Source organism: Typopeltis vanoorti, chromosome 5 (assembly GCF_054136105.1).
Source record: "Typopeltis vanoorti isolate ZY-2024b chromosome 5, IOZ_Tvanoo_1.0, whole genome shotgun sequence".
Taxonomy (NCBI): domain Eukaryota; kingdom Metazoa; phylum Arthropoda; class Arachnida; order Uropygi; family Thelyphonidae; genus Typopeltis; species Typopeltis vanoorti.
The window spans coordinates 82,359,914-82,385,171 of NC_143553.1; the positions used below are offsets into that span (position 1 = coordinate 82,359,914).

General features: G+C 35.5%; 1 protein-coding gene across 1 annotated transcript in view; it reads right to left on the reverse strand.

Annotated features, from left to right (window-relative positions):
• Positions 1–25,258, reverse strand: part of LOC150106600 (uncharacterized) — a 468,912-nt gene that overhangs the window by 164,067 nt on the left and 279,587 nt on the right. Inside the window, exon 11 of the mRNA XM_090393439.1 lies at positions 14,965–15,189. Coding sequence (XP_090249565.1) covers positions 14,965–15,189 — 225 coding nt within the window. The remainder of the gene's footprint in view (positions 1–14,964; positions 15,190–25,258) is intronic.

Below are 25,258 nucleotides of genomic sequence, written 5' to 3' on the forward strand. Positions count from 1 at the left end.
TTACAAGGACACTGGGAAAAAGAAAAAAAAACTAATCCAAATCTTAAATTTTATAAAGTGATATATGCAAATACAAGAAAAACAAAACATAACATTTTTGACGGATTTTCATCAGAAAATCATAAATTTTGTTGAGGACTGGGCAAGGATGTGTAGAACACTAAGAAATCGGAAGGCAACAATGACAGCACAGAAACAGAGGAAATGGAAATCAACACCAGTACAACTAAACGACCCATCACGCCGGAAGAAGAAGGAGAAATGAAACGAAATAAACAGGACACTGAAAGCCAATTAGCCTCAAGTTCAGATGAGGAAGGAAATGAGTTAATATCGCGAAACAACACAGAAAAGATTGTATTATATGTTCAGAAATATGGAACTATTAAAAAGAAAGAACAAAGTTAAATATAGACAACAGAAATGAGATTTTTAAGAAAAATTAAAGGATGAACAAAATTAGGCCATATAGAAAATGAAGGTCTGCATGGTTAGCCTAGTGGCTGTGCACTTCGCAATCATATGCCTGGGGAAAGCGTGTCCTAGGTTCGATTCCCATCGGTCACGTGAGGAGCTGAAGGATCTTCCTCAATCATAGCCAAGTTAGACGGTCTTGGGCGTGAACAGTAGGTTTTTTCCCCCAGTTTATCCTGGGGTTTTTCATCCCACAAAGCAGGCAAACTGGCCTTGAGAACTCAACACTACAAGACATAGGCTACACCGGGGCACAGGGCTGACCACCTTATCCTATGAACGATTTGAGGTCCGATGATTAATAAACCCTCGACACCACAAGGTAAAAGAGGGTAAAAGGAAGATGAGATGAGACAATTACAAGATGGCTAAGGGATTTATAGTTTAAATGAAAAGATCAAAGAATACAGAGAGAAATAGAAAGAGCATTTAAATAGGATAAAAAGATAGCTACCAAAAGAAGTGAATATACAGACCAAAGATAAAAACATAGTGGGAGGAAGAACAGTTGCAAGATGTAAAAACCAGTGAAGCAAGAATTGGCAAATACCTCAACCTTGATGAGATGAATTTCTTTTATCATTGTGCCTATGGGAATTTGGGCAGGACTTTTCAGCAGTTAGTTATCATGAATAAGTTGTTACAGCAGGCAGTGTTTGCTATAGTGAGAGTCAATTATATTACTTATGCTGACTATTATGATGCTAATATCAACGAACCCAACAGTAATTAAATGTTGATTGATAATGAAAAAACAGTAATGATAGTTTATAAAATGGAAATCAAACTACAGAAGTCCATGAAAATATAGATCTTTCAAATTTCATCAGAAATGACAAAAGCTTTATAGCAAAATGGTTCAGTGAATCATTAAAAAGTTTTTACACTTTGATGATTCACTGGGCCATTTCACTATAAAGATAAACCAACATGCATTTTTCATTGATTTATAGAAATTGCATTACTACTTGTCTGCTTTTTTATGAACTTGAGTCATATTGCTTTTCTAATCTGCACAATACTTATTTTTAATCTCTCAACTCTAAGGAATAAAGAGTTCAGAATATCAGCCTGATTAAGAACAAAAATCCCAGATTATAACTCCCAAAAAAGAATATTTTATTATATTATTCCATGACTTTACACTCAGCAACATTGAAGTGAAACCCCTATTCTTCAGCCCCCAAATACCAAATTATTCAAATCATCTTGTAACAGCATTACATAAATATACATATTTATAAATAATATATATATATATATATATATATTTTATATATACAGTGGTGCCTTGGTTAACGACGGTAATCCTGAAACGGATTACCGTCGTTATCCAAGGCGCAATTCTCCATAATATTTACTTGAAAATCGATTAATTTGTTCCGGCTCCTCCCCACAACCATAGTACATATTAAAAATGCAGATAAAACTAATTTAAAATGTCATAAAAATATGGTAAATATCATTTATTTATTATACAGTATATGTATTTGCTACAAAAAAATTAACATTAATAAAATGAATTGTTCATGAAAACAGCTTTTAATTATCAATCATCACCAGAAGGACAATTGGGCTCACTTCGGAGTTTTTTGACAAATGGACCTGTAAAACATGTCTAGGGTTGTTTGCTTCTGTCTCTTTTTTAAAATGTTTCTGAAAAACTGCATGGACTTTTCATTAAATAGATCTGCAGTTCTGATAACCTGATTTGTTTGGATTCCATTTCATAGCAACATTTTGAACTTCCTCCCACTTTGCCAAAATATTTTTGATTTCAGCAGTCGTAATTTGTTCTTTCTCTCCATCCTCATCTTCAGATGAAATTTCCATTTCCTTTTCTTCACATTGCTGCTTGAAAAGTTCTTTTAGCTCGTCAGTAGTTAGTTCTTGGTCATGCATCTCCAATAATTCTTCAACATCTTCTTCCTCTACTTACAAGTTAAGATCATGAGCAGTTGTCACAATATCCTTTACCAATTTGTGTCCTTTATCTGAAGTTTCTTCATTACCAAAGGAAGTACACAGTTTCCTCCATGCTGCTTTGAGACATTTCATTGTTACTTCTTGCCAAGCCTTTACAATTAGCCTAATTGCTATGACAATGTTGAATTCTTCCTTCCAAAATTTTCTTAGGGTTATGTTGGTAGCCTCACACATTTCAAACCACCTGGTAAAAAATGCCCTTGTGTAAAGTTTTTTAAAATTTGCAATTATCAGCTGATCCATAGGTTGAATCAGAGATGTAGTCTTGGGACGAGGAAAAATCAGATAAAATCTAATTCCTCTGGTAGCTCTTCTTGTATGCCCATTGGATGGCCAGGTGCATTATCCAAGATTAAAATGACTTTTAGAGGCAGATTGTTTTGTTCAAGATAGGCTTTGACAGTTGGTTCAAGCACTTCGCGAATCCAGTCTCTAAATTCTATTCTTGTGACCCAGGCTTTACTGTTGTTGTTGTTGTCTTGTCCTTTGAAGAGTCTTAGATGTTTCCGTGCGCTCCTCGTACTGCTTTGGCTATGTCTGTGATTTTGTTTGTATAGAGCTGTTGTTCAGGATTAGGATCTATTTCTTGCAAGGCTGCTGTAATTGCTGGACAGGTAAAGATGTGAGTGGGTGTCAGTTCCGTATTGGGGCAGTTGTTGCAGTTTCTATATGTTCTCGTATCATCTGTATTGATCTTCATTCCTCTATAATGTCCTGTTCGTAGTCTTGCTATCGTAGTGGAGGTCCTTCTGTCAGCATTGATCTCGGGAATTTGATGTTGTATCACTGATTTCAATGGAATTAGTTTAGCTTTTGCTAGTGCATTGGCATCAGCAAGAGTTATCATATGAGTTTCTTGGTTGAGTTCTCTGGCCTCTTTTGCTAATTTATCAGCTGCTTCGTTGTGATCAATGCCTACATGAGCAGGAATCCATTGTAGAATGCAACTTTTACCTAAACACTTTAGATGATTTAAGAGTTTATGGATGTCTTGTGTGAGCTTGGTATTGCCATTTTTGATTGCCTCCATAGCTGATCTTGAGTCACTGTAAATTATAATTCCTTCAGATTGTTGAGATGATGATAGATTTAAGTAGGCTTCTAGTGCTTTAATTATTGCGTAGAGTTCGCTGGTAAAATTGGAAGCGATTCTCCCAGATCCAACTTTTATTGAAAGTTTTTCACCTTTCGGGAGTAGAAGGAGAACACCAGCGCCTCCATTAATCATATAATTTATATGATTTATAGGCTTTACTGTTAGACTTCCACAAAACACTGAGATTGGATTTAGAGATATTGAACTTTTTGAATGCTTGGGGATTCTCTGAGTGGTAGATTAACATTGGTTTTACCTTGCACTCCACTTGCATTTGCTGCTAAAAGCAATGTTAACCAATCATTCATTGGTTTATGCACAGGAAGTGTTTTTTCTTCTTTTGTGATAAATGTCCTGTTGGACATTTTCTTCAAAAATAACCCAATCTGATCACAATTGAAGACTTGTTGAGGTAGGTATTCTCCTTCTTCTATAATTCTTGTAAAGCTATTGACAAATTTATCTGCTGCTGCTTTGTCAGCACTAGCTGCCTCTCCATGTCTGACCACACTATCAATTCCTGTTCTTTTTTAAAGTTGTCAAACCAACCTCTGTTACCTTTGAAATCATCATCATCTACCTCAGAACTTGATCCCGAAGTTTTCTTTTTCAAATCTTGATAAATCTGTTTAGCTTTCTGACAGATTGCATTTTGAGATGTAGTATCGCCCACCATTTCTCTTTCTTTGATCCAAATTAGTAATAGATTTTCCATTTGCTCAAAAAGAAGTCCTCTGACATTCAACCTTGAAGTTCCCTTAGCAACCTTAATACCATAAGTTCTTCTTTCTTAGCCAAAATGGTTGATATTGTAGAATGACTGGTTTCATATATTCGAGCTAGCTGCATAACTTTCACACCTTCATGATGTTTTGCTATTATTTCTTTCTTCTGTTCAATAGAGAAAATTTTTCTTTCTTTTCCCCTCACTAGCTTTCTTTTTGGGACCCATTTTGTCACACGGTAAAAAAATTCACTCTATAAAAAAAAGATACGCAAAATACGGTATTATTACAAATTGTACTACACTAAGACAAGGGATACAAAGACATATCGTCACCTGAAAATAAAAGTAAAAGTTCAAAAAAAAACTTTTCAAAATAAAAGTTAACAGTTAAATTCGAAACCTGCAATTTTTGACTTAGTGCATTTTGCTTGTAAGGTGACGATATTAGATACAGCACTTACCGTAACATACACTGATTAGCAGCTTATAGATACAACGATTATTATACAGATGAGATTTGATTTTGCCTTTTGATACTGAACGAACAGTGACACGCACCTGCCGATTTATTGTCTATATGAACCAACACATAAAAAATAAATGCTTAAATACTCATTTTCATCATAAAACGCATTTATAACCACAAATTTTAAAATAAAGCACAGTACACTACAAGAAAAGAAACAATAAACGCAAAATGTAAACAGCTGGCTATAATGGGTCAAACATATCTTAGCTTCACAGCTATGCCGCATGGCTGTTTTCTATTTGACAATGTCTTCCCGTGTGTGGTTGAGTGCGATCAAAAAATTCAGGTTTTTTAGATTGGATATAATCAAGAGTTATTAACAAAAGCCTGTGTCGTTAACCAAGAGATTTTTTTCTTACAGCCACTCGTCATTATCTGAGGCCATTGTTAACCAAGGCACCACTGCATTACAAAATGTAAACAGGTTACTGAAGCAAGACTTTCCCTTAACAAATCCAACCTGCTCTCTCTCTCTCTCTCGTAGAATTTCCATTCTCATCAATCCAGGATTATATTCTATCTCTAGTTGGACTCTGCAACACCTCCAGTGCTACACCCTAATATATGAGAGTGGTCTGAAATGTTCTCGGCCTCAACCATAAATGGCAATAATATCAGCACATTTTTTTTTTCTAAGTTGGTACATCTGTCATAAGCATCCATGTGAAACTGAAAGTCATTCTATCAAGTAGTTTGTTTTATACAGCTGTCTGAAGCAAAAGTGCTGTTGTCTGCATCCCTTGAAATGGATAAAATTGAGTATTGTGCAGTTATAAAATTCTTTGTAAAAGAAGGTTTAATGCCAAAAGAAATTCATTCAAAGTTCATAAAAGTTTATGGGCACTCTTCTCCTTCGTTTTTGACAATTAAGAAATGGACTGTCTAGTTTAAATGTGGCTGTACCAGAATTGAAGATGTCCATGTGAAGGATGTCAAAAAAGTGTAACAACATTTTTTTTGTAACAACACCAGAAATCATTGATCAAGTGCACAATATGGTACTGGATGACTGGCGAGTCAAAGTGCATGAAATTGCTGAGACTATAGGCATTTCAAAAGAACATGTAGGATATATTTTGCATTAAGAATTGCAAATGAAAAAGCTTTGCGCAAGATGGGTGCCACGTTTGCTCACAGCAGATCAAAAACGCACTCACATGAAAATCTCTGAACACTGCTCTTGGAGCATGTTAACAAGGATAAAACTGATCTTGTATGTCGATTTATTACTATGGATGAGACTTTGATTCACCATTACACACCAGAATCCAAAGCAGTGGACAGAAGCCGGTTGTCCAGCACCAAAGAAGACAAAGTCGGTTCCATCAGCAGGAAATGTGATGGCATTAGTGTTTTGGGATGCTAAAAGCATTTTGTTTATTAATCATCTTGAAAAGAGTAAAACAATAACGGGGGATATTATTCTGATCTTTTAACCAGACTAGATGAAAAAATTCATGTGAAAAGACTCAGTTTGCAGAAGAAAAAAATCATCTTTCATCAGGACAATGCACCAGCCCACAAAGGTGTTTTGGCAACAGGAAAATTAACACATTCACTGCCACCCTCCTTGGGCATAGTTTGTTACCGCACGCCAAGCACTTTCACCTCTACAAGGTCAGTACAAGTTATCTCGTAGGTGGCTTATCAGACAGAATTTTATTTCATACGCCAACTATGAGTAATCTCATATCACCCCCCCCACACACACCTATGTCTTACATGCACTGACGACTGTGTAACTTGAGTTCAGAGTCAGTGACGTTCAGCATTCAGTACAGTAAGGTTTATTGCATCTAGTCTTACAATTATTTAAAATTATCTAAATAAAATCCTTCAATTATGCCATGGCCAGTAAAAAAAAAGCTTACTGATGAAGAATTAGAAGCTTATACTAATATGAGCGATGATGAATGGAATGAATTATTTGGTTCCGATTCCGAAGATGATTATAATCCTACAGATGACTCTAGTAATGACTCAGATGATGATATATCGTATATAAATATATGTATATGTTGAAAAAATTGTTTTATTTGCATTAATAAATTGCTGAAATTATTTTCCTTCTACCAAGCCCTCAGACGAGTTCTCCGCTTTATTCACAAGCCAAGAGTCCAAAATTAATGTGCTTATACTATGGGTTAACTCGTGCTTGGCATAGGAGGTCAGTAATCGACATACGAGTATATTCATAGTTGGCTTGTGAGGCTCATATACCAACTACGAGTACACTCGTGGTTGACAGCGAACATGTTAAGGGATCTGCAGTATGAATTGTTGGAACATCCACCCTATTCCCCAGATTTGGCTACCTCTGACTTTATTTCTTCCTTGCTGGTCAGCGTTTTTCTGCAAATCAAGAGGTGATTGCAGCTGTAGAGGGGTATTTTGAAGATCTTACTGAGAACCACTACAGGGATGGGATAATGGCACTGGAGCATCGCTGGAATAAATGTATTAGTCTTAAGGGAGATTATGTTGAAAAATAAAAATAATTTTGAAATTATAAATTCGTTTTTTCATTATTAGGCCGAGAACTTTTCAGATCATCCTTGTATATACCATCTTCATCCTCATATATACACTGGCCTATAATCGGATATCAATGACTCAGATTCTCCCTAGTGTAGTGGCACTATTTCCCCACCCCCTTTCTATTCTTCTTCTTGTCTGTTGAACAACCAAGTCATCAAGGGAACTGCCAGCTCTCCTTTGCACATTCCCTCAACAAATGTGGTAATATCCAATCTCTCAGCTTTATTAACATCATGTTTACTTCAAATTCTAAACACTTCACACTCCTAAACTGTTAGTGTCTTCTGTCCTCTTTCTTATCGTTATTTAACACTACTACTACCAACCAGTACCATCTTAACAGTATTGTAGGCCCCAGGGCCTCCACTAACCCACCCACCTATGGGAATAAAATTAAGCCTATAGATTTATTGGTACTTTTAGCAAAATCGATGTTTAAACATAAAAAAACATGTTTTTTTTTTATGTTTAAACATTAAACATGGGTGCCCTGGGCAACTGTCCAGCATGCCCATTCTTAAGACGACCCTGCTACCAACCATTAACTTGAAACACATTAACAAAGTACTCAGCGAGCATCACTACTATATCTGGACATGACCAGTAGTGAACCTTCAGCAACTAAAATCAGCCTTCCATACTCACCCTTTCTTTTACTAATCACATAATTAGAAGCTTCTTCACTCTACTGATTTAGCCAATCTCCAATATGTCAATTTTTTCTTTCCTGATTACATTAGTCGCACACTCCTCCTAAAAATGTGTTCAACAAACACTGTTTGCATTATATGCTAAACATTTATCATATTGGTCCTAAAGGTTTCCAAGACTGAGTGTGCAAACTATTTATATGTTCACAGATAATATTCAACCATCTTACTTAGATAATATTAAGCTATAATACAAATTTCTTATGTACTATAATTGAGCAATACATAAAAACGTGTAGAATAACAGAAGGAATTTAAATTAATAGCAATTGCAATAGCTATAGGCAATAGTTTTTCTTGGCAATTCTACTCATAAAAGATTTCAACTCCATAATACAAAAGCTTTTGATAGACTGCCACATAACAAGCTGTTCAATAAATTGAAACAGATGGGACTAGATAACAGACTTCAGAGTTGGATCAGTGACTGGCTGTCAGATAGGATCAGAGAGTTGTATATGGGGGAGTGCAGTATCCCAAAAGAGGAAGGTCATTAGTGGTGTGCTGCAGGGGTCAGTTTTGGGACCATTGTTCAATTTTTATATTAATGATATCAGGATGGGTTTAACTAGTGATATGCAGCTGTTTACAGATGATGCAAAACTGGGAGAGCAATGCAGAGTCAAGCAGATGTTATGGCCTTACAGGAACTGTCAGTTCAATGTTGCAAATTATAAGGTTTTGAAATTTGGTAAGCAATGATGGGATGCAAAATATACACTTGGTGAGGAAAATTTACAGGAGGTAGAGGAGATCTGAGCATGGCGGTGGACAAGGATTTGAAATTCAGGGGCCACATTGAACAAGTTGTGAAGACATCACATCAGATAATGGCAATGATGTGAAGGACCCTGACATGCAGAAATAAAGAGGTTATGATGCCATTGTATAAGTCCTTGATCAGGCACCAAATGGATTATTGTGCACAGATTTGGTCGCTGAGTTTTCATAGTAATGAGGATATGTTAGAAAGGGTCCAGAGAAGATTCACAAAGGTGGTCAGTGGTCTTTGGAATGTATAACACAAGAACAGATTGAGAGAATGTAAATTGCAAAACCTTGTGAATAGGAGGAGGAGGGAGGGGGATATGATCGAGACATATAAGCTAGTCAGGGGTTGTTATCAGGTTGACATAGAAGAGATTTTTCATAGAATGGGAGGAGGAGGAGGAAACAAGAAGCCACTGGTGGAAACTATAAGGAGGGAATGAGCAGAGGAGTGAGGAGAAGGTTCTTTGCATGGAGGGTGGTTGGTGAGCGAAATGCATTGCCTGAGTGTGTTGTGAATGTAGACACTGAATCAGTTAGGCACAGTTGGATGAGCATTGTGTGCAATAGTGTGTACCTCCTATGATGAGTCTCTGACTACATGGAGGTCAGATATTAATAATACATTGGTACTGTAGATGGACTAAGGGAATAATCTGGAAATTCTGCTTACTCCGTAGAACCAAATGTGAAACTTTTTTTTTCAACTCATTTCAAACATCCATGACCAAACAAACAAACATCCATGACCAAGTTTTGGATTTGAACCCACAGCCTGTTGGACACAGAGTGGAGATGGCACACAAGCAAAGAGAAAATTATAGGAATTATCCCGAGGCAAAGCTTGATTTGAGTCATCGAACTTGACCTGACCGGCTGTTAGTTTAGAACGAGGGTTGTCGTGCCGCTTGGTTGGAAAGACAGTTGCTGTGCGTTGTATGTCCGGAGATGATGGTAATATTGCGGTAAATATTTACTGTTTAGTAGGTGACTAAGAAATATCGGCCTTCGTGTTTTGTGTGGCTTACAATGGCAAATCTCTGGCGGGACAATGGCTAACAAGATCTGTCGTATTTACTGCATAGCAACTTGGATTAACATTTGAATTCGTTTGCTACTGTGATTGGAGCTACTAAAGAAAGAAATCTTCAGGTGCGACACTGTTATCAAGAAAGAACAAGCTGCAAAAAAAAAGGTCAAAATGAACCTTTTGAATGTCTTGTGGGTGTCCATTCTATCGTGCTTGTGTACTTCGCTTACTTCTGCCCAAACCGAACTCTCTTATACAGAGATCGAGTCCATTAAATCTTGCTCTCCCAAGGATACGTGTGCTGGACATGGAGCCGACATACGACGCCTTGATGGACCTGCTGATAGAAACTGTGAATGCGACAATCTGTGTTCAGAATATGGAGATTGTTGTGTTGATGCCAAACAGCGTCATCTAATTCCGAAGGAAAGTTCATACACTACGACAGTACGGAGCAGTTTATCTGAAACACGTTTGCAAGGAATCGTGGAAAGGGCCAGAGTGGGTGATGAATCAATGTGAGAATGACAGCAGCAGTGATGATAAGGCAGATCCTCTGGCTGCGATGCCAGTTACAAACTTCGATACTGGTCTTACTTACAAGAACCATTATTGTGCTTTGTGTAATGATGACGTCGATAACTTAATAATATGGACGCCTCGTTTGGAATGTCATACTTTGAATCGCTACAATGAAAGTAACAAGAACTTGACGGATGAATATATAGAAGATAACCTTCAGTATTCTAAGGGTTATCAGACTTGGGGTGTTTATTTGTGGGATGAGGAGAAATTACGGTTTCATGATTGCTACGTCGATCCTGCTATGCTTCGACTACTTGAGAATAAAATCCGACTTTGTAAAGCAGCCATCTCTTCTTGTCCTCTCACTTGGACTAATGATACTGTTCGGGAATGGTGTGCTGCTTATACAGGTGTTGTCTACCTACACGGAGATGCTTACAGGAATGTTCATTGTGCTCTATGTAATTCCGTTAACACCAGTGCTCTTTCGTGCAGACCCGCCGACTTTCGTACGATCGTGTTCTTCCGCACATTCCAACAACATGCATTTTCTATTCTGCTGGATATTAATGACAGGAGTGGCGAGAATGTCGGGACCACAAGGTTATGCGAAGACGGAGAAGTGTTTGATCCTTTTTTCAAGAGTTGCCGTAATGTAGTTTGTGGAATCACAGGTTATATTTATGAACATGGAAAATGTGTCCAGAAGGATCCTGTTCTTCTACGTATCGAAACGACAGCTTCACCATGGAAACCAATTAATCCACTTACCAAAACCAGTCTTACAGGACATGAAGATGCATATGTTGAAAACAATTCTTCCTCTTCGGATAATGTCACAGGTCATCTTGTAGAAGAAACGGATGAAGATGACAGAGATCTAATTATTAATAAAACCTTCACTTATAGCAAAGAGTATCTGGAATGTCCAAAAATAGCAATTTCAAAAGAGCATTATGTTCTGCATTCAGATGGAAAAGTGTTCATATCTACCTACAATGCTTCATATTTCCCATCATTCTATTCGATGAATGGTACCGATGTTCTCATTTGCGTCAACTTCAGCAACACTCAGAATTCAAAATTCAGTTCTACCATGGGCTACATGACAGTAACAGGGCTTGGTATATCCATGGTCTGTTTAATATTGCATATCATTACTCATCTGATAGTACCCGATCTGCAGAATTTGTCTGGAAAGAATTTAGTATCTTTATCTATATCTCTAATTGCAGCATACTGTTGCTTTATTATTGGTCAGTTGGAGAATATCATAACTCCGTTATGTACTGCTATGGCTGTATTAACCTATTACTTCTTTCAAGTATCATTCTTCTGGATGAGTATTATGGCTTTTGATGTGTGGCGAACTCTTAAGATGGCCACTACTGAACTTCGAGTTACAGGTGGCCAACAGTGGAGGCGTTTCATAGTTTATTCTGCATATTCTTGGGTCGCACCTTTAATTATAGTAGGGATATCGGTGGTGTTAGAAGCACTGGAATACATACCACCAGAGTACAGACCTGAATTTGGAAATCCAAAATGCTGGTTCAAACATCGCAAAGCCCTGTTAGTTTTCTTTGCTGGTCCACTCCTTGCCATCATGGTAATTAATATAGTTCTTTTTGCATGCAGCGCTCGTATGATTATTTCAATCACAAAAACAACAGTGGAAATTACAGAATGCTGCTCCTAGACGCAACTTAAAGCTGTACATACGTCTGGCAATAATTATGGGTCTAACTTGGTCTGCAGGTTTGGTGGCAGGATACGTCGATTTGGAAACTTTGTGGTATCTCTTCATTGTTCTCAACACTACGCAGGGTTTTTTCATCTTTTTGGGGTTTTCGTGCACCAAGAAAGTAAGGACTACACTAATCGATAAAATTACGGGAAGAACCAGTAGAGGATCGTCTGCTTATAGAAGTTCCAGTCTTAATTCAGGATCAGGATTTCATAGTAATTCTACAGTACAGTCTAATTACAGCTCCACCAGAAGAGGGACTTCTACATCAGGAGAATGTCCAAGTGGGTCTCCATTGGCATCTGTCAGGAATCTAGCCCTAAATATTTAAAAACGGACATAATTACAGCCAATCCCCATTCGGGAATTGTTTCAGGACATTTGTGTAAAGCTTAACAAGACTGTACTCTCGACTTCAAAGGATTCTTAGTGTGATTTTGAAGTGACATCAGTACTGTGCTCGAAATGTTTATTGTAATCATTTATAGAAAGAAATAGACAGTTAAATGAGTATAATCATGGGTTATTGTCTTAACAATTTCACATCCTTTTAATTTTTTAAAAAAAAAAATTAATAAAAATGAAAAATTTACCCTCGATGAGTCCAATGACTCCCTGGAGTTGCCCGTAATAATAATAATAAAATGTTCCAAAGAGAGGCAGTACAAGATGTGACTAGAGAGGCAGAGTAGGACTATGTAAGGGACATATAATGAGTGAAACTTATCAGTTCTGTTAAAGGATGCTATTTAAACTTTAATATATTCAATTCTGAGCATAAAGAAATGAACAGGTTTTTGAAAATAAATGAATAAATAAAACTTATTAAACTTAATTTAACTTTACATTAGAAGAAATTAAATTTTCTTTTAGGCATTCTTGAATAGTGAGAAAGAATTTATAGGCATTCTATATGAAGCTGTATTTGTGATTACAAGTTAATGCAAGTAAAAATTTCCATCTTTGATTTATGTATTAAGCCAAATAGCCTTTGGTTTATGAAAGTCATCAAATTCCTGACATGTACCCTCAAGGAGTGTACAGGATATGATAGCACTACATGAAACTTACATCATTACTAATTTTTCTCCAAATCAATCTGTTACCTGTCAAGACTCCAACATTATCAGATCTTATATTTCTACCTTCTAAGGTACTTTTTACTGTATCAATCCACCTATATCTTGGTCTTCCTCTGTGTCTTTTTCCTGCCAACCTGGCAGAGAACACTTGTTTTGTTAATATTTCCTCTTTATGAAGGTCAAAGCTGTTTCCCCCCCCCCCCCTACTTTTGACCAGATAGATGATTAAATCTTATCACAGTCTGTCAGATCTGCTGATTACACTCGGTTTGTGGTTCGTTTGCCAATTTTAACTTAGCTTTCCATGAAAATGTCCTAATACAAGTTCTCACATTACATATCGGATTCATACCCTATTTCTCTAGTATAGGGTATGAATAAAATACATGAATTTTTATCACTTGTCAAATCACTATAAGACTAGCTAATGCACCTTCAGTTCAAAAAAGAAAGACCTTAAAATGTTCGTTGTGCATGATAAGATTTGAATAAGGATCTTTTCCAACCAAAGGACAAATGTTTCATTCTTTTGACTGTAATGCCAATTACACATTACATGTGAAAAATAATGACTACAAACAGACTGTAGAGTGAATTTTTTTTAATGTAGTTTTATAATGGAGGGGGGGAAAAATGATAAAGTGTCCTTAACAAGAATATCAGCTTCAAAATAGTAATGCTCTAAAATCATTCTTTCTTACTGTAAAAAATTCTTATGTGAACAGTCCAATATATCAAAACAGATCTTGGGTCAAATTCAAATTAATGTCTTAATAAAAAAAAATTTTTAAAAATCGGCAACCATTAGCCGGCCTGGTTGGCCGAGCGGTTAGATTGTCTGCTCTCCAGCCAAAAGGCTGCAGGTTTGAATCCCGCCGTGAGCACGGATGTTTGCGATTGTCTGGGAAATACTAGTGGTGGCAGATGGTTAGTTGTAGATGGTGGATTGAGTGGTAGAGACAGAGAGCTGTAGATGTGAAATCAATGTCCTCCCTCGACAAATCTTTGGACTCCCCTGGAGGTCAAATAATAATAATAATAATTAAGAAACCCAGTGTATGATATGCTTTCTATGTTACTACCATTCTGCGATTAGATTATTTCCCCATTCAAATTTCCATAGCTGTTGCTATGATTTATGAAGTTTCTGGAACAGAAACTTCATAAATCATAGCAAATAAATAAAATTAATTATTTACAAGTTTATGTTTTGCTGGCTCAAGCTGACATCATCAGAGGCACTTAAACAATACACACACACAGGAAAGACAAGAAACAAAATGGCCTGGATAACAAAGAGTCATGTGCATGGAAGGCAACAACTCTTTGTAGTGATTCTTGTTATTAATCATGATGGAAGATAGAATGGTGAGCCAAAATCTATGCAAGATTTTGGTGCACTGAAGGAGCCAATGTATACTGCCATACTTCCAATTGCACTATGGAGATGTCTAAATTTGTATATACTACCAAATTTGTAAAACACTCCAGATCTGATAGAAATATCCAAAAGGAAGTGCTTTGAATTATGGGATACTAGGCAACTGATGCAAGTTCAACAGTCCCTATTATACAAGTAGGCTAGGCGTGAAGATATTTCATGTACAAACTCTGTTTGCTTATGCTTGGGTTTAGAAATAAAACAAGTACATAATTTCTTATCTATTATAATTTACTTGATAACCAAGCAAAAAAAAGCTTTCTACAACTAATATGGTTTCAGGCAAATGAATATTTTTTACTGATACTTACAAATCATTCAACTCATGAAGTCCACCGAAAGCATTATTTTCAATTGAAGTAATTGGATTTGAAGCTAAATTTAAGAGCTCTAATCGACGGAGCCCAATGAAAACTCGATTAGTGATTGTTTTAATGTAATTATGAGCCAATCCAAGATGCTTTAACCTTCCTAATCCAGAAAATGGTTCCATAGAATCTTCTATAGTCCAAGAAACCTCATTATGACTTAATTCACTATTCCAAAAAAACAAAAGACGGGGAGGAAGAATAAAATTTTTTTTTTCTCATGAAGTATATTTCTAAGCAAATTTTTTTAAATTAATTATGCTAGGAATGATTTTCAGTATTATTCTAATAATAAAATGTCATACAGAATAAGAAACTATTTTATTCATTTCTCAACTAGTTTCGTGAAATTCTTCATGTTTCACTTCATCAGGATAATTACATGAATAAACTAAAAAACCTAGAAAGCAAATAACTAATAACATGGTAATAATATGGCATGCATCATGAAAATAGTTAAACATGAATAACATTTAAGTTTTAAAAGAGGTAAACCGTGAGTAGACATATCGGTACACAATAAGTAACGGAAAAAACTCACATAGAAAGATTATTTATTAGTATAATTTTCGCCTTTCACGTAGAATTATTTATTAGTATAATTTTCGTCTATCCCCTTTATGGGAGATAGTACTTTACAAATCAGCTAATCTTTCCTAACTTTTTATTGTATTAATTTTTATTTTATTTTTTTATTATTTTTTTTTTTTAGGAAAGTTATTGACCTTTTTAGTTATCTTACACCAGCTACTTAGGTGGTGCTTTTTGGAATTGTCAGTTAGTGTTTAATTTTGAGCTTAATGTACTGAAGATGCCTGTGACACACAGGCGAAAATTATACTAATAAATAATCTTTCTACGTGAGTTTTTTCCATTATTTATTGTGTACCGATGAATAACATTTGCTATGATGTTAGCTGGTTCATGGTCTGCTATATACTATTGGTAACTACATGTTGTGATGAATTAGAGAAGACCAGACCTGATGTAAAATCATCCCTTGTTTTTTGTTGCACTTTAGAGGATGTTTCATCATTGAAGCGGATTCTTGAACATTCTCGAGAAAAAAAAAACAATCTATGTACAGCATTTTTGTTTGTAGGCAAACTAATTGATGTTTTGTTTCAGTTGTACATGCTGCCAGATCTGTTTTGTATCTTCTTTCATTCTTAACGTCCTTGAAGTGTTCTGATCAGCATAGAATACCTCTCCAAACCTGCCTCTCTATCCTATGTAGTGTAAACCACAACTACAGATGATCTTGTAGACACCTGGTTTTTTAAGTGGCAGATGTAGATGTTTAGGAGGTTTCAGGTCATTAGAGATCTTGTTGATTGGATAGAAGGCGACCTTTATATTTTGTTGTTAAAGCAAACTTGCTATTTTGTCTGTGACTGAATGTACATAAGATCCTCTAAAATTTTGGTTTTCCTGTTCATCTGATTATTTTAGAGGTTAACATAATATTTTGTTTTAATTAATGTTCTATTGTAGCCATTTTTTGGTAGGAGTGAACTCAGATATTATAACTTTTGGTTCCTTTTTTTTGTGTGTGTTTGTTCCTATAGACTGAGAAATTGTCAATTTCAATCATATTAATTATCAATTAGAAAATTAACTAATTATTAATGTTAATATTACTCTGATGCTGATGTTAGCAGTAAAAATAAAATAAATTAGTTATTAAACAAAGGCAAACTGCTTAAGAATAATTTTGGTCACTAAATAAACTGAATAAATTGCCTTAATCTCATTAATTTTATATTTTTATCTGCTTAGCCTGTTCAATAAAAATAACATTTACCTTTCTAATAACGCACAAAGTCAAAATACACTAATAGAAAAACTTCCCAAATTTTCTACCAATTTGCATATTTTCAATTTAAAATCATTACCAGAATTCTGCCTTGATACACCTTGTGTGTATGTACAGTATAATGCAGTGGGTGTTCACTTACCATGATAAAAAAAAACCTTGTGGTAAGAGAATTTCACAACTAGAAGGTAATGGAAACCAGTTTTTTTTTTTTTCAATAAAATTATCAAAATGTTTGCTATTATAATGGTACAGGATAAAGATAGTGTTCGAATAAAGAATGTAAAGTGCTTTTGTAACAATGCAAAAGGGAAGTGCATCATGCATATATTAGTAGCATGTATACTGGTAAATATGTATGCTAAAATAACAATTGTAAATTAAAAAAAAAAACTTGAAAAATTTATATCGAAAGTTTTTCTGAATTCATGATGCTCCTAAATTGGTTTAATGTTAGATTAAAAAGCAAAGCTATTTTGGCAATGAAGCAGCCTCTTCATAACTAACTAAAAGATATAATTAAAGGTTATTTTATTCATTTGACATACCTCAGTGAATTTTTTGAAGGTAGAGATGGTAAATAACTTAGTACAAGACTTGATCAGAGTTGAGACAGTATATAATTAAAAGTGCTGAACATTAAGTACTGATAACTGAGTGTAGAAATACATATCAGATAGCGGAAAAACGTTAAAACCAAAAAAAAAAAAAACCAATTATGCAAATTATGAATTGGAAAAGAACTGAAAACAAAGAACAAAGGAATAAAAAAGAAATTAACTTTTTTTTTGGTAATCTGCTCAAAACATGAAAAATAATTAACATAAGCACAACTATCCACTACATTTTAATACTAATAAACTTGAACATTATATCAAAGTTCAAATACAATTTAAATTCAGCAACCTGTTCTAAAACAAAACAACCTCATCTATGGAATCACAGTTCATTAACTTGATGAACAGTTACACTTTACTGAGAAAGGTAAGGATGAAAACAATAAATAATGATTTTGGCATATGTGTCTCACAATTTCTTTAAGATTTTGCCTTGTGAATTTTTTTGTGGTTTCTCGGGATATACAGGTTCTTTATTGATATCGAGGATTTCTGCTTAAAGAGATCTTCAAAATGAGACAAGATAGGCTCTTCCATAAATCCCAATATCACCTTAAGGCTGAGATTTGCTGCAAGCAGTGCCACTTCTTCAGTTTCTTTTTGTTGTTGGTTCAAACCCTTTAAAATTTGGGGGGTTACAAATTTTTCCATGCACTCCACAATGATTTCTGGCTCACATCTCCCATGCTTTGGCAATATTATTTATAGCACTTCTAATGTTATAACTCTTCCAGATTTCTTTTAATGTCAACTCACTTTCTCCATCAGTCACCATGGAACATTTAGGGAGCCTTCTTAGTCAAGCTAGTCTGAAAACATGCCTTACTGCTAACATGAAATAATTCATAAACCAACCTTGAAAAATTCCACAGGTCACTCCACGCTATTTGATTATTATCATTAAAAATCATTGAGGGTCAAGAATTAATCAATTCTTCAATGTTCTCAGGTATGTGCCTAATGACAGATAAGAAATGTCCTGAATCTGAAGTCTTCCAATGAACATTCAATCTCAACATGTCTCTCATCATGGCAGTTTGTCCCATATATAGTGAAATAATTAGCCTTCTGTCTTTCCAATCTATATCAATCTTTTCCATTATGTCCACCATCTTATCCCATTTTAAAAAGTCAAAAGCTTTTTCAAAATCTATATAACAGATATTAACTTCTTTATTCACTTCGATCATTTTTTTTTTTTTAATTTTGGTTTAACCAATAAGAATACAATTTGGTCGGCTAAATCCCAAATTGCCAGCCCATCCTCATTCAATGGAATAAGAGAGAAATTAGTTGGAACATTAAATTAGCTGTATACAAGACAGTGTTCAAACCAGTTTTAACTTATGGATCTGAGATCTGGGTCAGAAGTAAAACACTTGACCAAAGACCGCAGATATGAGAGTCCTGAGAAAGATTAGAGGTGTGAACAGATGGCATCAATGGCAATATCGTATTAAAAATGAGGATATTAGGAAAGAACTTGACATTGTCAGCATCCAGGAATTTCGTTAGCAGAGCTAATCTCAGGTGGTATGGTCACTTAAACCCAATCGGCGAGTAAAGATTAGCAAAACAAGTGTTCTCTGCCAGGTTGGCAGGAAAACGACCCAGAGGAAGACCAAGATATAGGTGGATTGATACGGTACAAAGTGCCTTAGACGATAGAAATATAAGATCTGATAATGTTGGAGTCTTGACAAGTAACAGACTGATTTGGAGGAAAATTGTAGATAGGAAGTTAGTAATGATGTAAATTTTTCATGTAGTACTGTCATATCCTGTACACCCCTTGAGGGTACATACATGGCAGGAATTTGATGATGATGATGATTATTATTATTATTCACTTCCAGACTTCTTTCACTTACTATTCTTAACAGTCCCATCACATCTCTTGTTCCCCTACCCTTCCTAAAACCAAACTGATCTTCTCCAAGAAATTTTTCCACCTTAGATGCAATTCTTCGTGTTAAGATTCTCATAAGTATTTTTGATATATGGGAAATGAGGCTTATTGTTCTAAAATCCTTGCAGTTCACTGCATTACTTTTCTTTGGTACGGGTATAAATATTAAGGTCATAAAATCTTAGGTAATTATGCAAAGTATAGCGTAATTCTCTTACACTATACTTTGCTAAACATTCTATTTAGGCATACATATGTTAACAATTAGTTTCTCTCTCTATTCCTGTAATTTAATAATTGACTAATCACAATTTAACCTCAGTTAGCATACATACAATCTCAAGTACAACTACTGCAACATTAACAGATCAATGCTTACTCATATTTGCATTTCAGATACAGTTCTAACAACTTGGACGATACTTCTGTAAGTTCTGCTACACTTTGCCTTTATTCCTGGGTGCTGGCTATAATTTGGACAGCCTTTGGTGGTCTTTCAGTGGCAGTTTTCCAGGAAAAAATATAGATTGAATCTCCGTCGGTAAACTCGAACCACTGTTGATGCCTTGAATTCCACACGTACGTAGCACATTCGCCAGCTAATTGAAATACATCAGACAGTAATGGTCTCACCTGGATTCCCCCCCCCCCCCCCTCTGCATCTGGGGTCACGCCTCGACACGAAAAAACTTAAGAGTGAGTGTGAGTTCTGTTCATTCTTTGGCAATAACTCCCCAAATCTTCTGCATACATGACAACATCACTTGGTCAACTTTCGTTTTTGGCAGCAATTTTCTACATTTGTTTGAACTTTTGTTCTTACTGGGTCAAACATGATCCGGTCTAATCCCTTCTTTTTTTGTCACATATACATTTTCAACATACATAGCTATACACAACTTAGCAGTAGAATTATTACAGTAGTTTTAAAACTTTACAATTTTTGATTTTTACATGATTTAGAACCTATTTAAAAGCGATTGTGGGAATTTGTATAACAATTTTCTGTAAGAGATTTTACTAAGGCCTATTTTTCCTCAAAAAAAAAAAAACCAACGGGTTTTTTTTGTTTGTTTGTTTTTGCTCGCTCTCTGGAGGGGACATGACTGACTCTAGTTTGTTTCCCCTCCCCCTTTTTTTTTTCTTAGCATACTGTTTCAGTATTTCTTTCCTTGGAAGTTTGCTGGACTTTCTTGCCTTTGTTCTCACCTATGTCTCAGAGACTGGTTTACTATCACTCTTGTTTTATGTCTTGTGTCCTTCACTCCTAGTATTTACCGTCCTATCACCCTTCTTTCCTTTGTCATATTTATTTCTCCTTATAGGATTCCCCTTCTGGTTCCTCAGGATCAAGGGGTCCTTCCAAGATCTGATGTTGAAGAAGTCTATTTCTAATCCTTCTTACTTTCCTTAATCTAAACTGGTTGATCCTATCATCGTCCTCTCTCTCACATGGTCTTTCTCTCTTCCTTGACTATCTGCTAGTGCAACACTTGTAATTTTGTAGGCACTAATCATGACCTCCTCGTGGGGACTTTCTTCCACTGAAGGATTCTTCGGAGAGTTAGATGTGTCATGCTGAACAAATATTTCGATTCTTTTCTCTCTTGTCATTAACTTTGACTCCGTATTCAGTTACTCGCTTGGTTCTATTTTCTGTTCTCACTGCCTGAGATTTCTGAACACCACCCTCTCTAGATGTACACCTGATTCTCATCAGGGAAATTTTTTCCTTCATTGAAATCGCAGGAGAATTTATATTTCTCCAAAAAATCCAATCCAAAAATTACCTGAATGCCTGAGCGAGAGGTCTCAGGGAGAACCAATAACTCCCGTGAGATGTTCAAGCCAAATTCTGGCACTCTGATGTTAACTCTTACTTTCCTTGGTGCACATACCTCAGCCCTTTAGATTCCCATTAACCTGACCGGTTTTCCTTAGTTCTACGACATCATTCGAGACACAGGTGCTAATTTTTTTGAATAGTGACCTGGTTAGGACTTGGGATCCAGTAGAACATCACAAGGTATCCCTTTTATCAATCCTTGAATGATCGTCAGAGGTTTCTCAGGCTTCTTCCTCATATTGTCTCCTCCTTTTCTCTGGTTATTTACTGAATGGCTGCAAGTAAGCATGACATTTGACTCATACCTAGCTTCTTAAGGGAAAGATTTCCTATTCCTAAAGCAGTTTTTTCGAGCAACATGCCCAATTTTATCACAGTTGTAATACCTTAGAGGGCTTTCCACTGCTTTTCCCCTCACTATTTCCATCTTCCTGACATGAATTATTCTTGGAGGTCCTTATTCTGAGCTCATCTAGTTGCTTGATGATTGCATCTAGCCACTCAATCACTGGCTGTTGTCATGTCAGCAGAGTCTATGAACCTTGATGGTCAACTTTTCTTCTGTCTTCTTATTATTAATCGTATTTCCTAGGTCTCCTTTTTCTTTCCCTTCTTTCGAGGATTTTTCCTTCAGAGTATCAAGGTTTCTCTCTCTCACGTTTGGCATCACAGGTGGAATGACCTAATTTCTTTATCGAGTTTACTTGACTAGAGTTAGAAGTGGGATGAATGTCTCCAAGCCTCTCCTCTCATTCTCTGACTGCGAGATAACACTCCCCTAGGTTTTTAATTTTCTTCTTGTACACCATTTCTTTCAGTTCTTCCTTTGACCCTAATCTAAATTGATGGAAGAAGGCCCAATCTAAATGCGGCTTTTCTTCTCTGGCAATGCTTAGACTTTTAGCAAGGTTTAATAGCCTGTTGTAAAATTCTGTCACTTCCCTTGTTTACCTGAGCACATTTCTAACTTCCAGAGATTGGGACTTAAATTTCTCACTTTGGAATACTGGGATACTAATGTATCCTTGAACTTTGAGTATTCCAAGGTGTCCCTAAGTATGGGAGACAAATTTAGAAAAATCTTGGCTTTACCAACTAGCCTGTTCCTAATGAGAATTAGAAGCTGGAAGTCTGACCATATTCCTATCTTCCTTATTTCCTTGACAAACCCAAAATATGAAAGTATGTTGTCACTATCATCTCCAGAAAACGATGGGATAACAAGGTGAGGATTTACAGTTCAAAAGAACTCCTTGTCATCCATCATGTTAGTATTATTAAAGTCACAATTGGTAATGTCACTATCCATGATCTTCAATCTTACAATTTCTCGAATTTCTTAAATTCTAACTTCCTGATCTATTGTCCAAACTGTCCCAATTAATCCAAAAAATCCACAATTAATCAACTTCAATTAAGTGGATTGCATCCTGTCAACTGCACCATTGTAAATTATTATTCTTTACTTCAACTTATGGTCTTGTTTAATCTTTGCTCTATCTTTCTTAAATTTGTTACATTTCTTTTGTCCACTAAAATTTTCCTTAAGCTCACTCATTTCTCATATACACCCACATTTAATACTTCACTCAACTTAACAATAATCTGCTTATCTTAAGCCCTGCAATTAATCCTTTCTAATCAAGTATGTTTGCTCTGTTAGTGTAAGACGCTTGATTTTAGTCTGTCCACTATAACAGGTTACCAACTCCCATACTGTGTGATTTAGAGAAATTTATTTCTTTTATGACTGCACCACTCTAAATTATGTATACAGCATGAGAATTTAGGTTTGAACATATATAAGGTCTGATTCTTAACATACTCAATTCCTTAAAAGCTAGTTGTAGCAATTCTTACTTTAATCAGGCTCGCAGGTTCGATATTTATTTGGAAACAGTGCATTGGCTAATAGATCGTTTTGTTTGTGTAAATCGCAAGAGATTTACACAAACAAAACGTTTATTTTAAGCCAAGTAAATTGTACAATGTATTAGACCAGTGGTCTTCAAGCTTTTCGCCGTGAGGACTACATTGGGTACTTCAGCACTGTTCAGTGGGCCGTAGTAAAAAAAAAAAAACTCTAGAACTAGTTATATGAGTTTTATTGAAAGCAGATAAAAACTGATTACAGAGTATGTGAGATTAAATTATCGTATATTAATGACAACGAACACTATCAGAAATTTCACATATTTTTATCACAAATTATAATAAAACCATTAATGTGAATGATGTAACTAAATTTGTGTTGATAAAATCTTATTAAACTCAGGTTCAAATTTTGAAGTGCTTCAAAAACTCGCATAACTTTGAGTTTTTTGTCAATGAATACAGATTGGGAAATTTTGTTTTTATTTCATTTTTTGCTTGTTAGTTCATTTTAACAGTGTTTTTACCGACTTTTTTAAAGTGTTCTTATTTCGTGCAACATAAATTTTTTTTGTTGATAAAAAAGTTTATTCAGATGTAACTTTTTTATTTCGTTTTGAATTCTTTTAAATATTTTTCTTCGTTAGTCCATTTTAACCGACCTTTTATAGTCAGAAAGACCGTAACTTGGAGTTACTTTTTGCTATTCAGGAATATATTTTTAACACAATTTTAATTAATGCATTTGAAATCTATCAACACCGCGCGTTTTTTTTTTTTTTTTTTTTTTTGCAGATTCTTATTGAAAAATTAGTCCAATTGGCAGGCCAGATAAAATCATATAGCGGGCTGCATCTGACCTGCGGGCCGTAGTTTGGAGACCCCTGTATTAGAGAATTACCAAACAAAAGCTCTTAATGGCTTATCATTTACTCAGCATGCAACATTCATAATTTGACATAACATATACAATACTTATTCAATTTGTTTATAACACTTAGCTATCTTGAGCTGTCTCTTATGAGCTAAACATTTCATTTAGGCATACATATGTTAACAATTAGCTTCTCTCTCTATTCCCATAACTTAATAATTGACTAATCACAATTTAACCTCAGTTAGCATACATACAATCTCAAGTACAACTATTGTAACATTAACAGATCAATGCTTACTCATATTTGCATTTCAGATACAGTTCTAACAACTTGGATGATACTTCTGTAAGTTCTGCTACACTTTGCCTTTCTTCCTGGGTGCTGGCTATAATTTGGACGGCCCTTGGCGGTCCAAATTTTGGATTTGGACCGCCAAGGAAAACTGCCACCAAACTTTTGGTGACAGTTTTCCTGGAAAAAATGTAGATTGAATCTCTGTCAGTAAACTAAAATCACTGTTGTCGCCTTGAATTTCACACATACGTAGCACGTTTGGCAGCTACTTGAAATACATTGGACGCTAATGGCCTCACCTGGATTTCCTCCCCACCCCCCCCATGCAACTGGGATCATGCCTAAACATGAACAAACTTCAGAGAGAGAGAGAGAGAGAGAGAGAGAGAGAGAGAGTGTGTGTGTGTGTGTGTGCGAGCTCCAATTCTTTGGCTATAACTCCCCGGATTTTCTGCATACATGATTACATCACTTGGGTTACTTCATTTTTGGCGGCAATTTTCTACATTATGACCTTTCGAACTTTTGTTCTTACTGGGTAAACATAATCCGGGCTAATTCCTGATTTTTTTTTTTTTTTTTTTTTTTGTCACTCACACACACACACTTTCAATATACATAGCTATACACAACTTAGCAATAGAATTATTACAGTAGTTTTAAAACTTTACAATTTTTGATTTTTAGATGATTTAGTACCTATGTAAAAGTGATTGCAGGAATTTGTATAACAATTTCCTGAGAGAGATTTTACAGTATCACAATCTAATTTCCCAAGTCTCTTTTTCACTAAAGCCCACAAATTTTCTATTAGGTTAATGTCAGGAGAGTTATCTGGCTACTGAAGAATTGGATGTTGCGATTTTTGAGATTACTTTTTTCTGAAGTGTGGCATGGAACAAGATCCTGTTAGAAGATGAGTTCTTTCTCTTTCTGAATCTGTGGGACCACTCATTTCTCCAATATTTTTATGTATTGGTCACTTTTCATCATACCATCAACAGG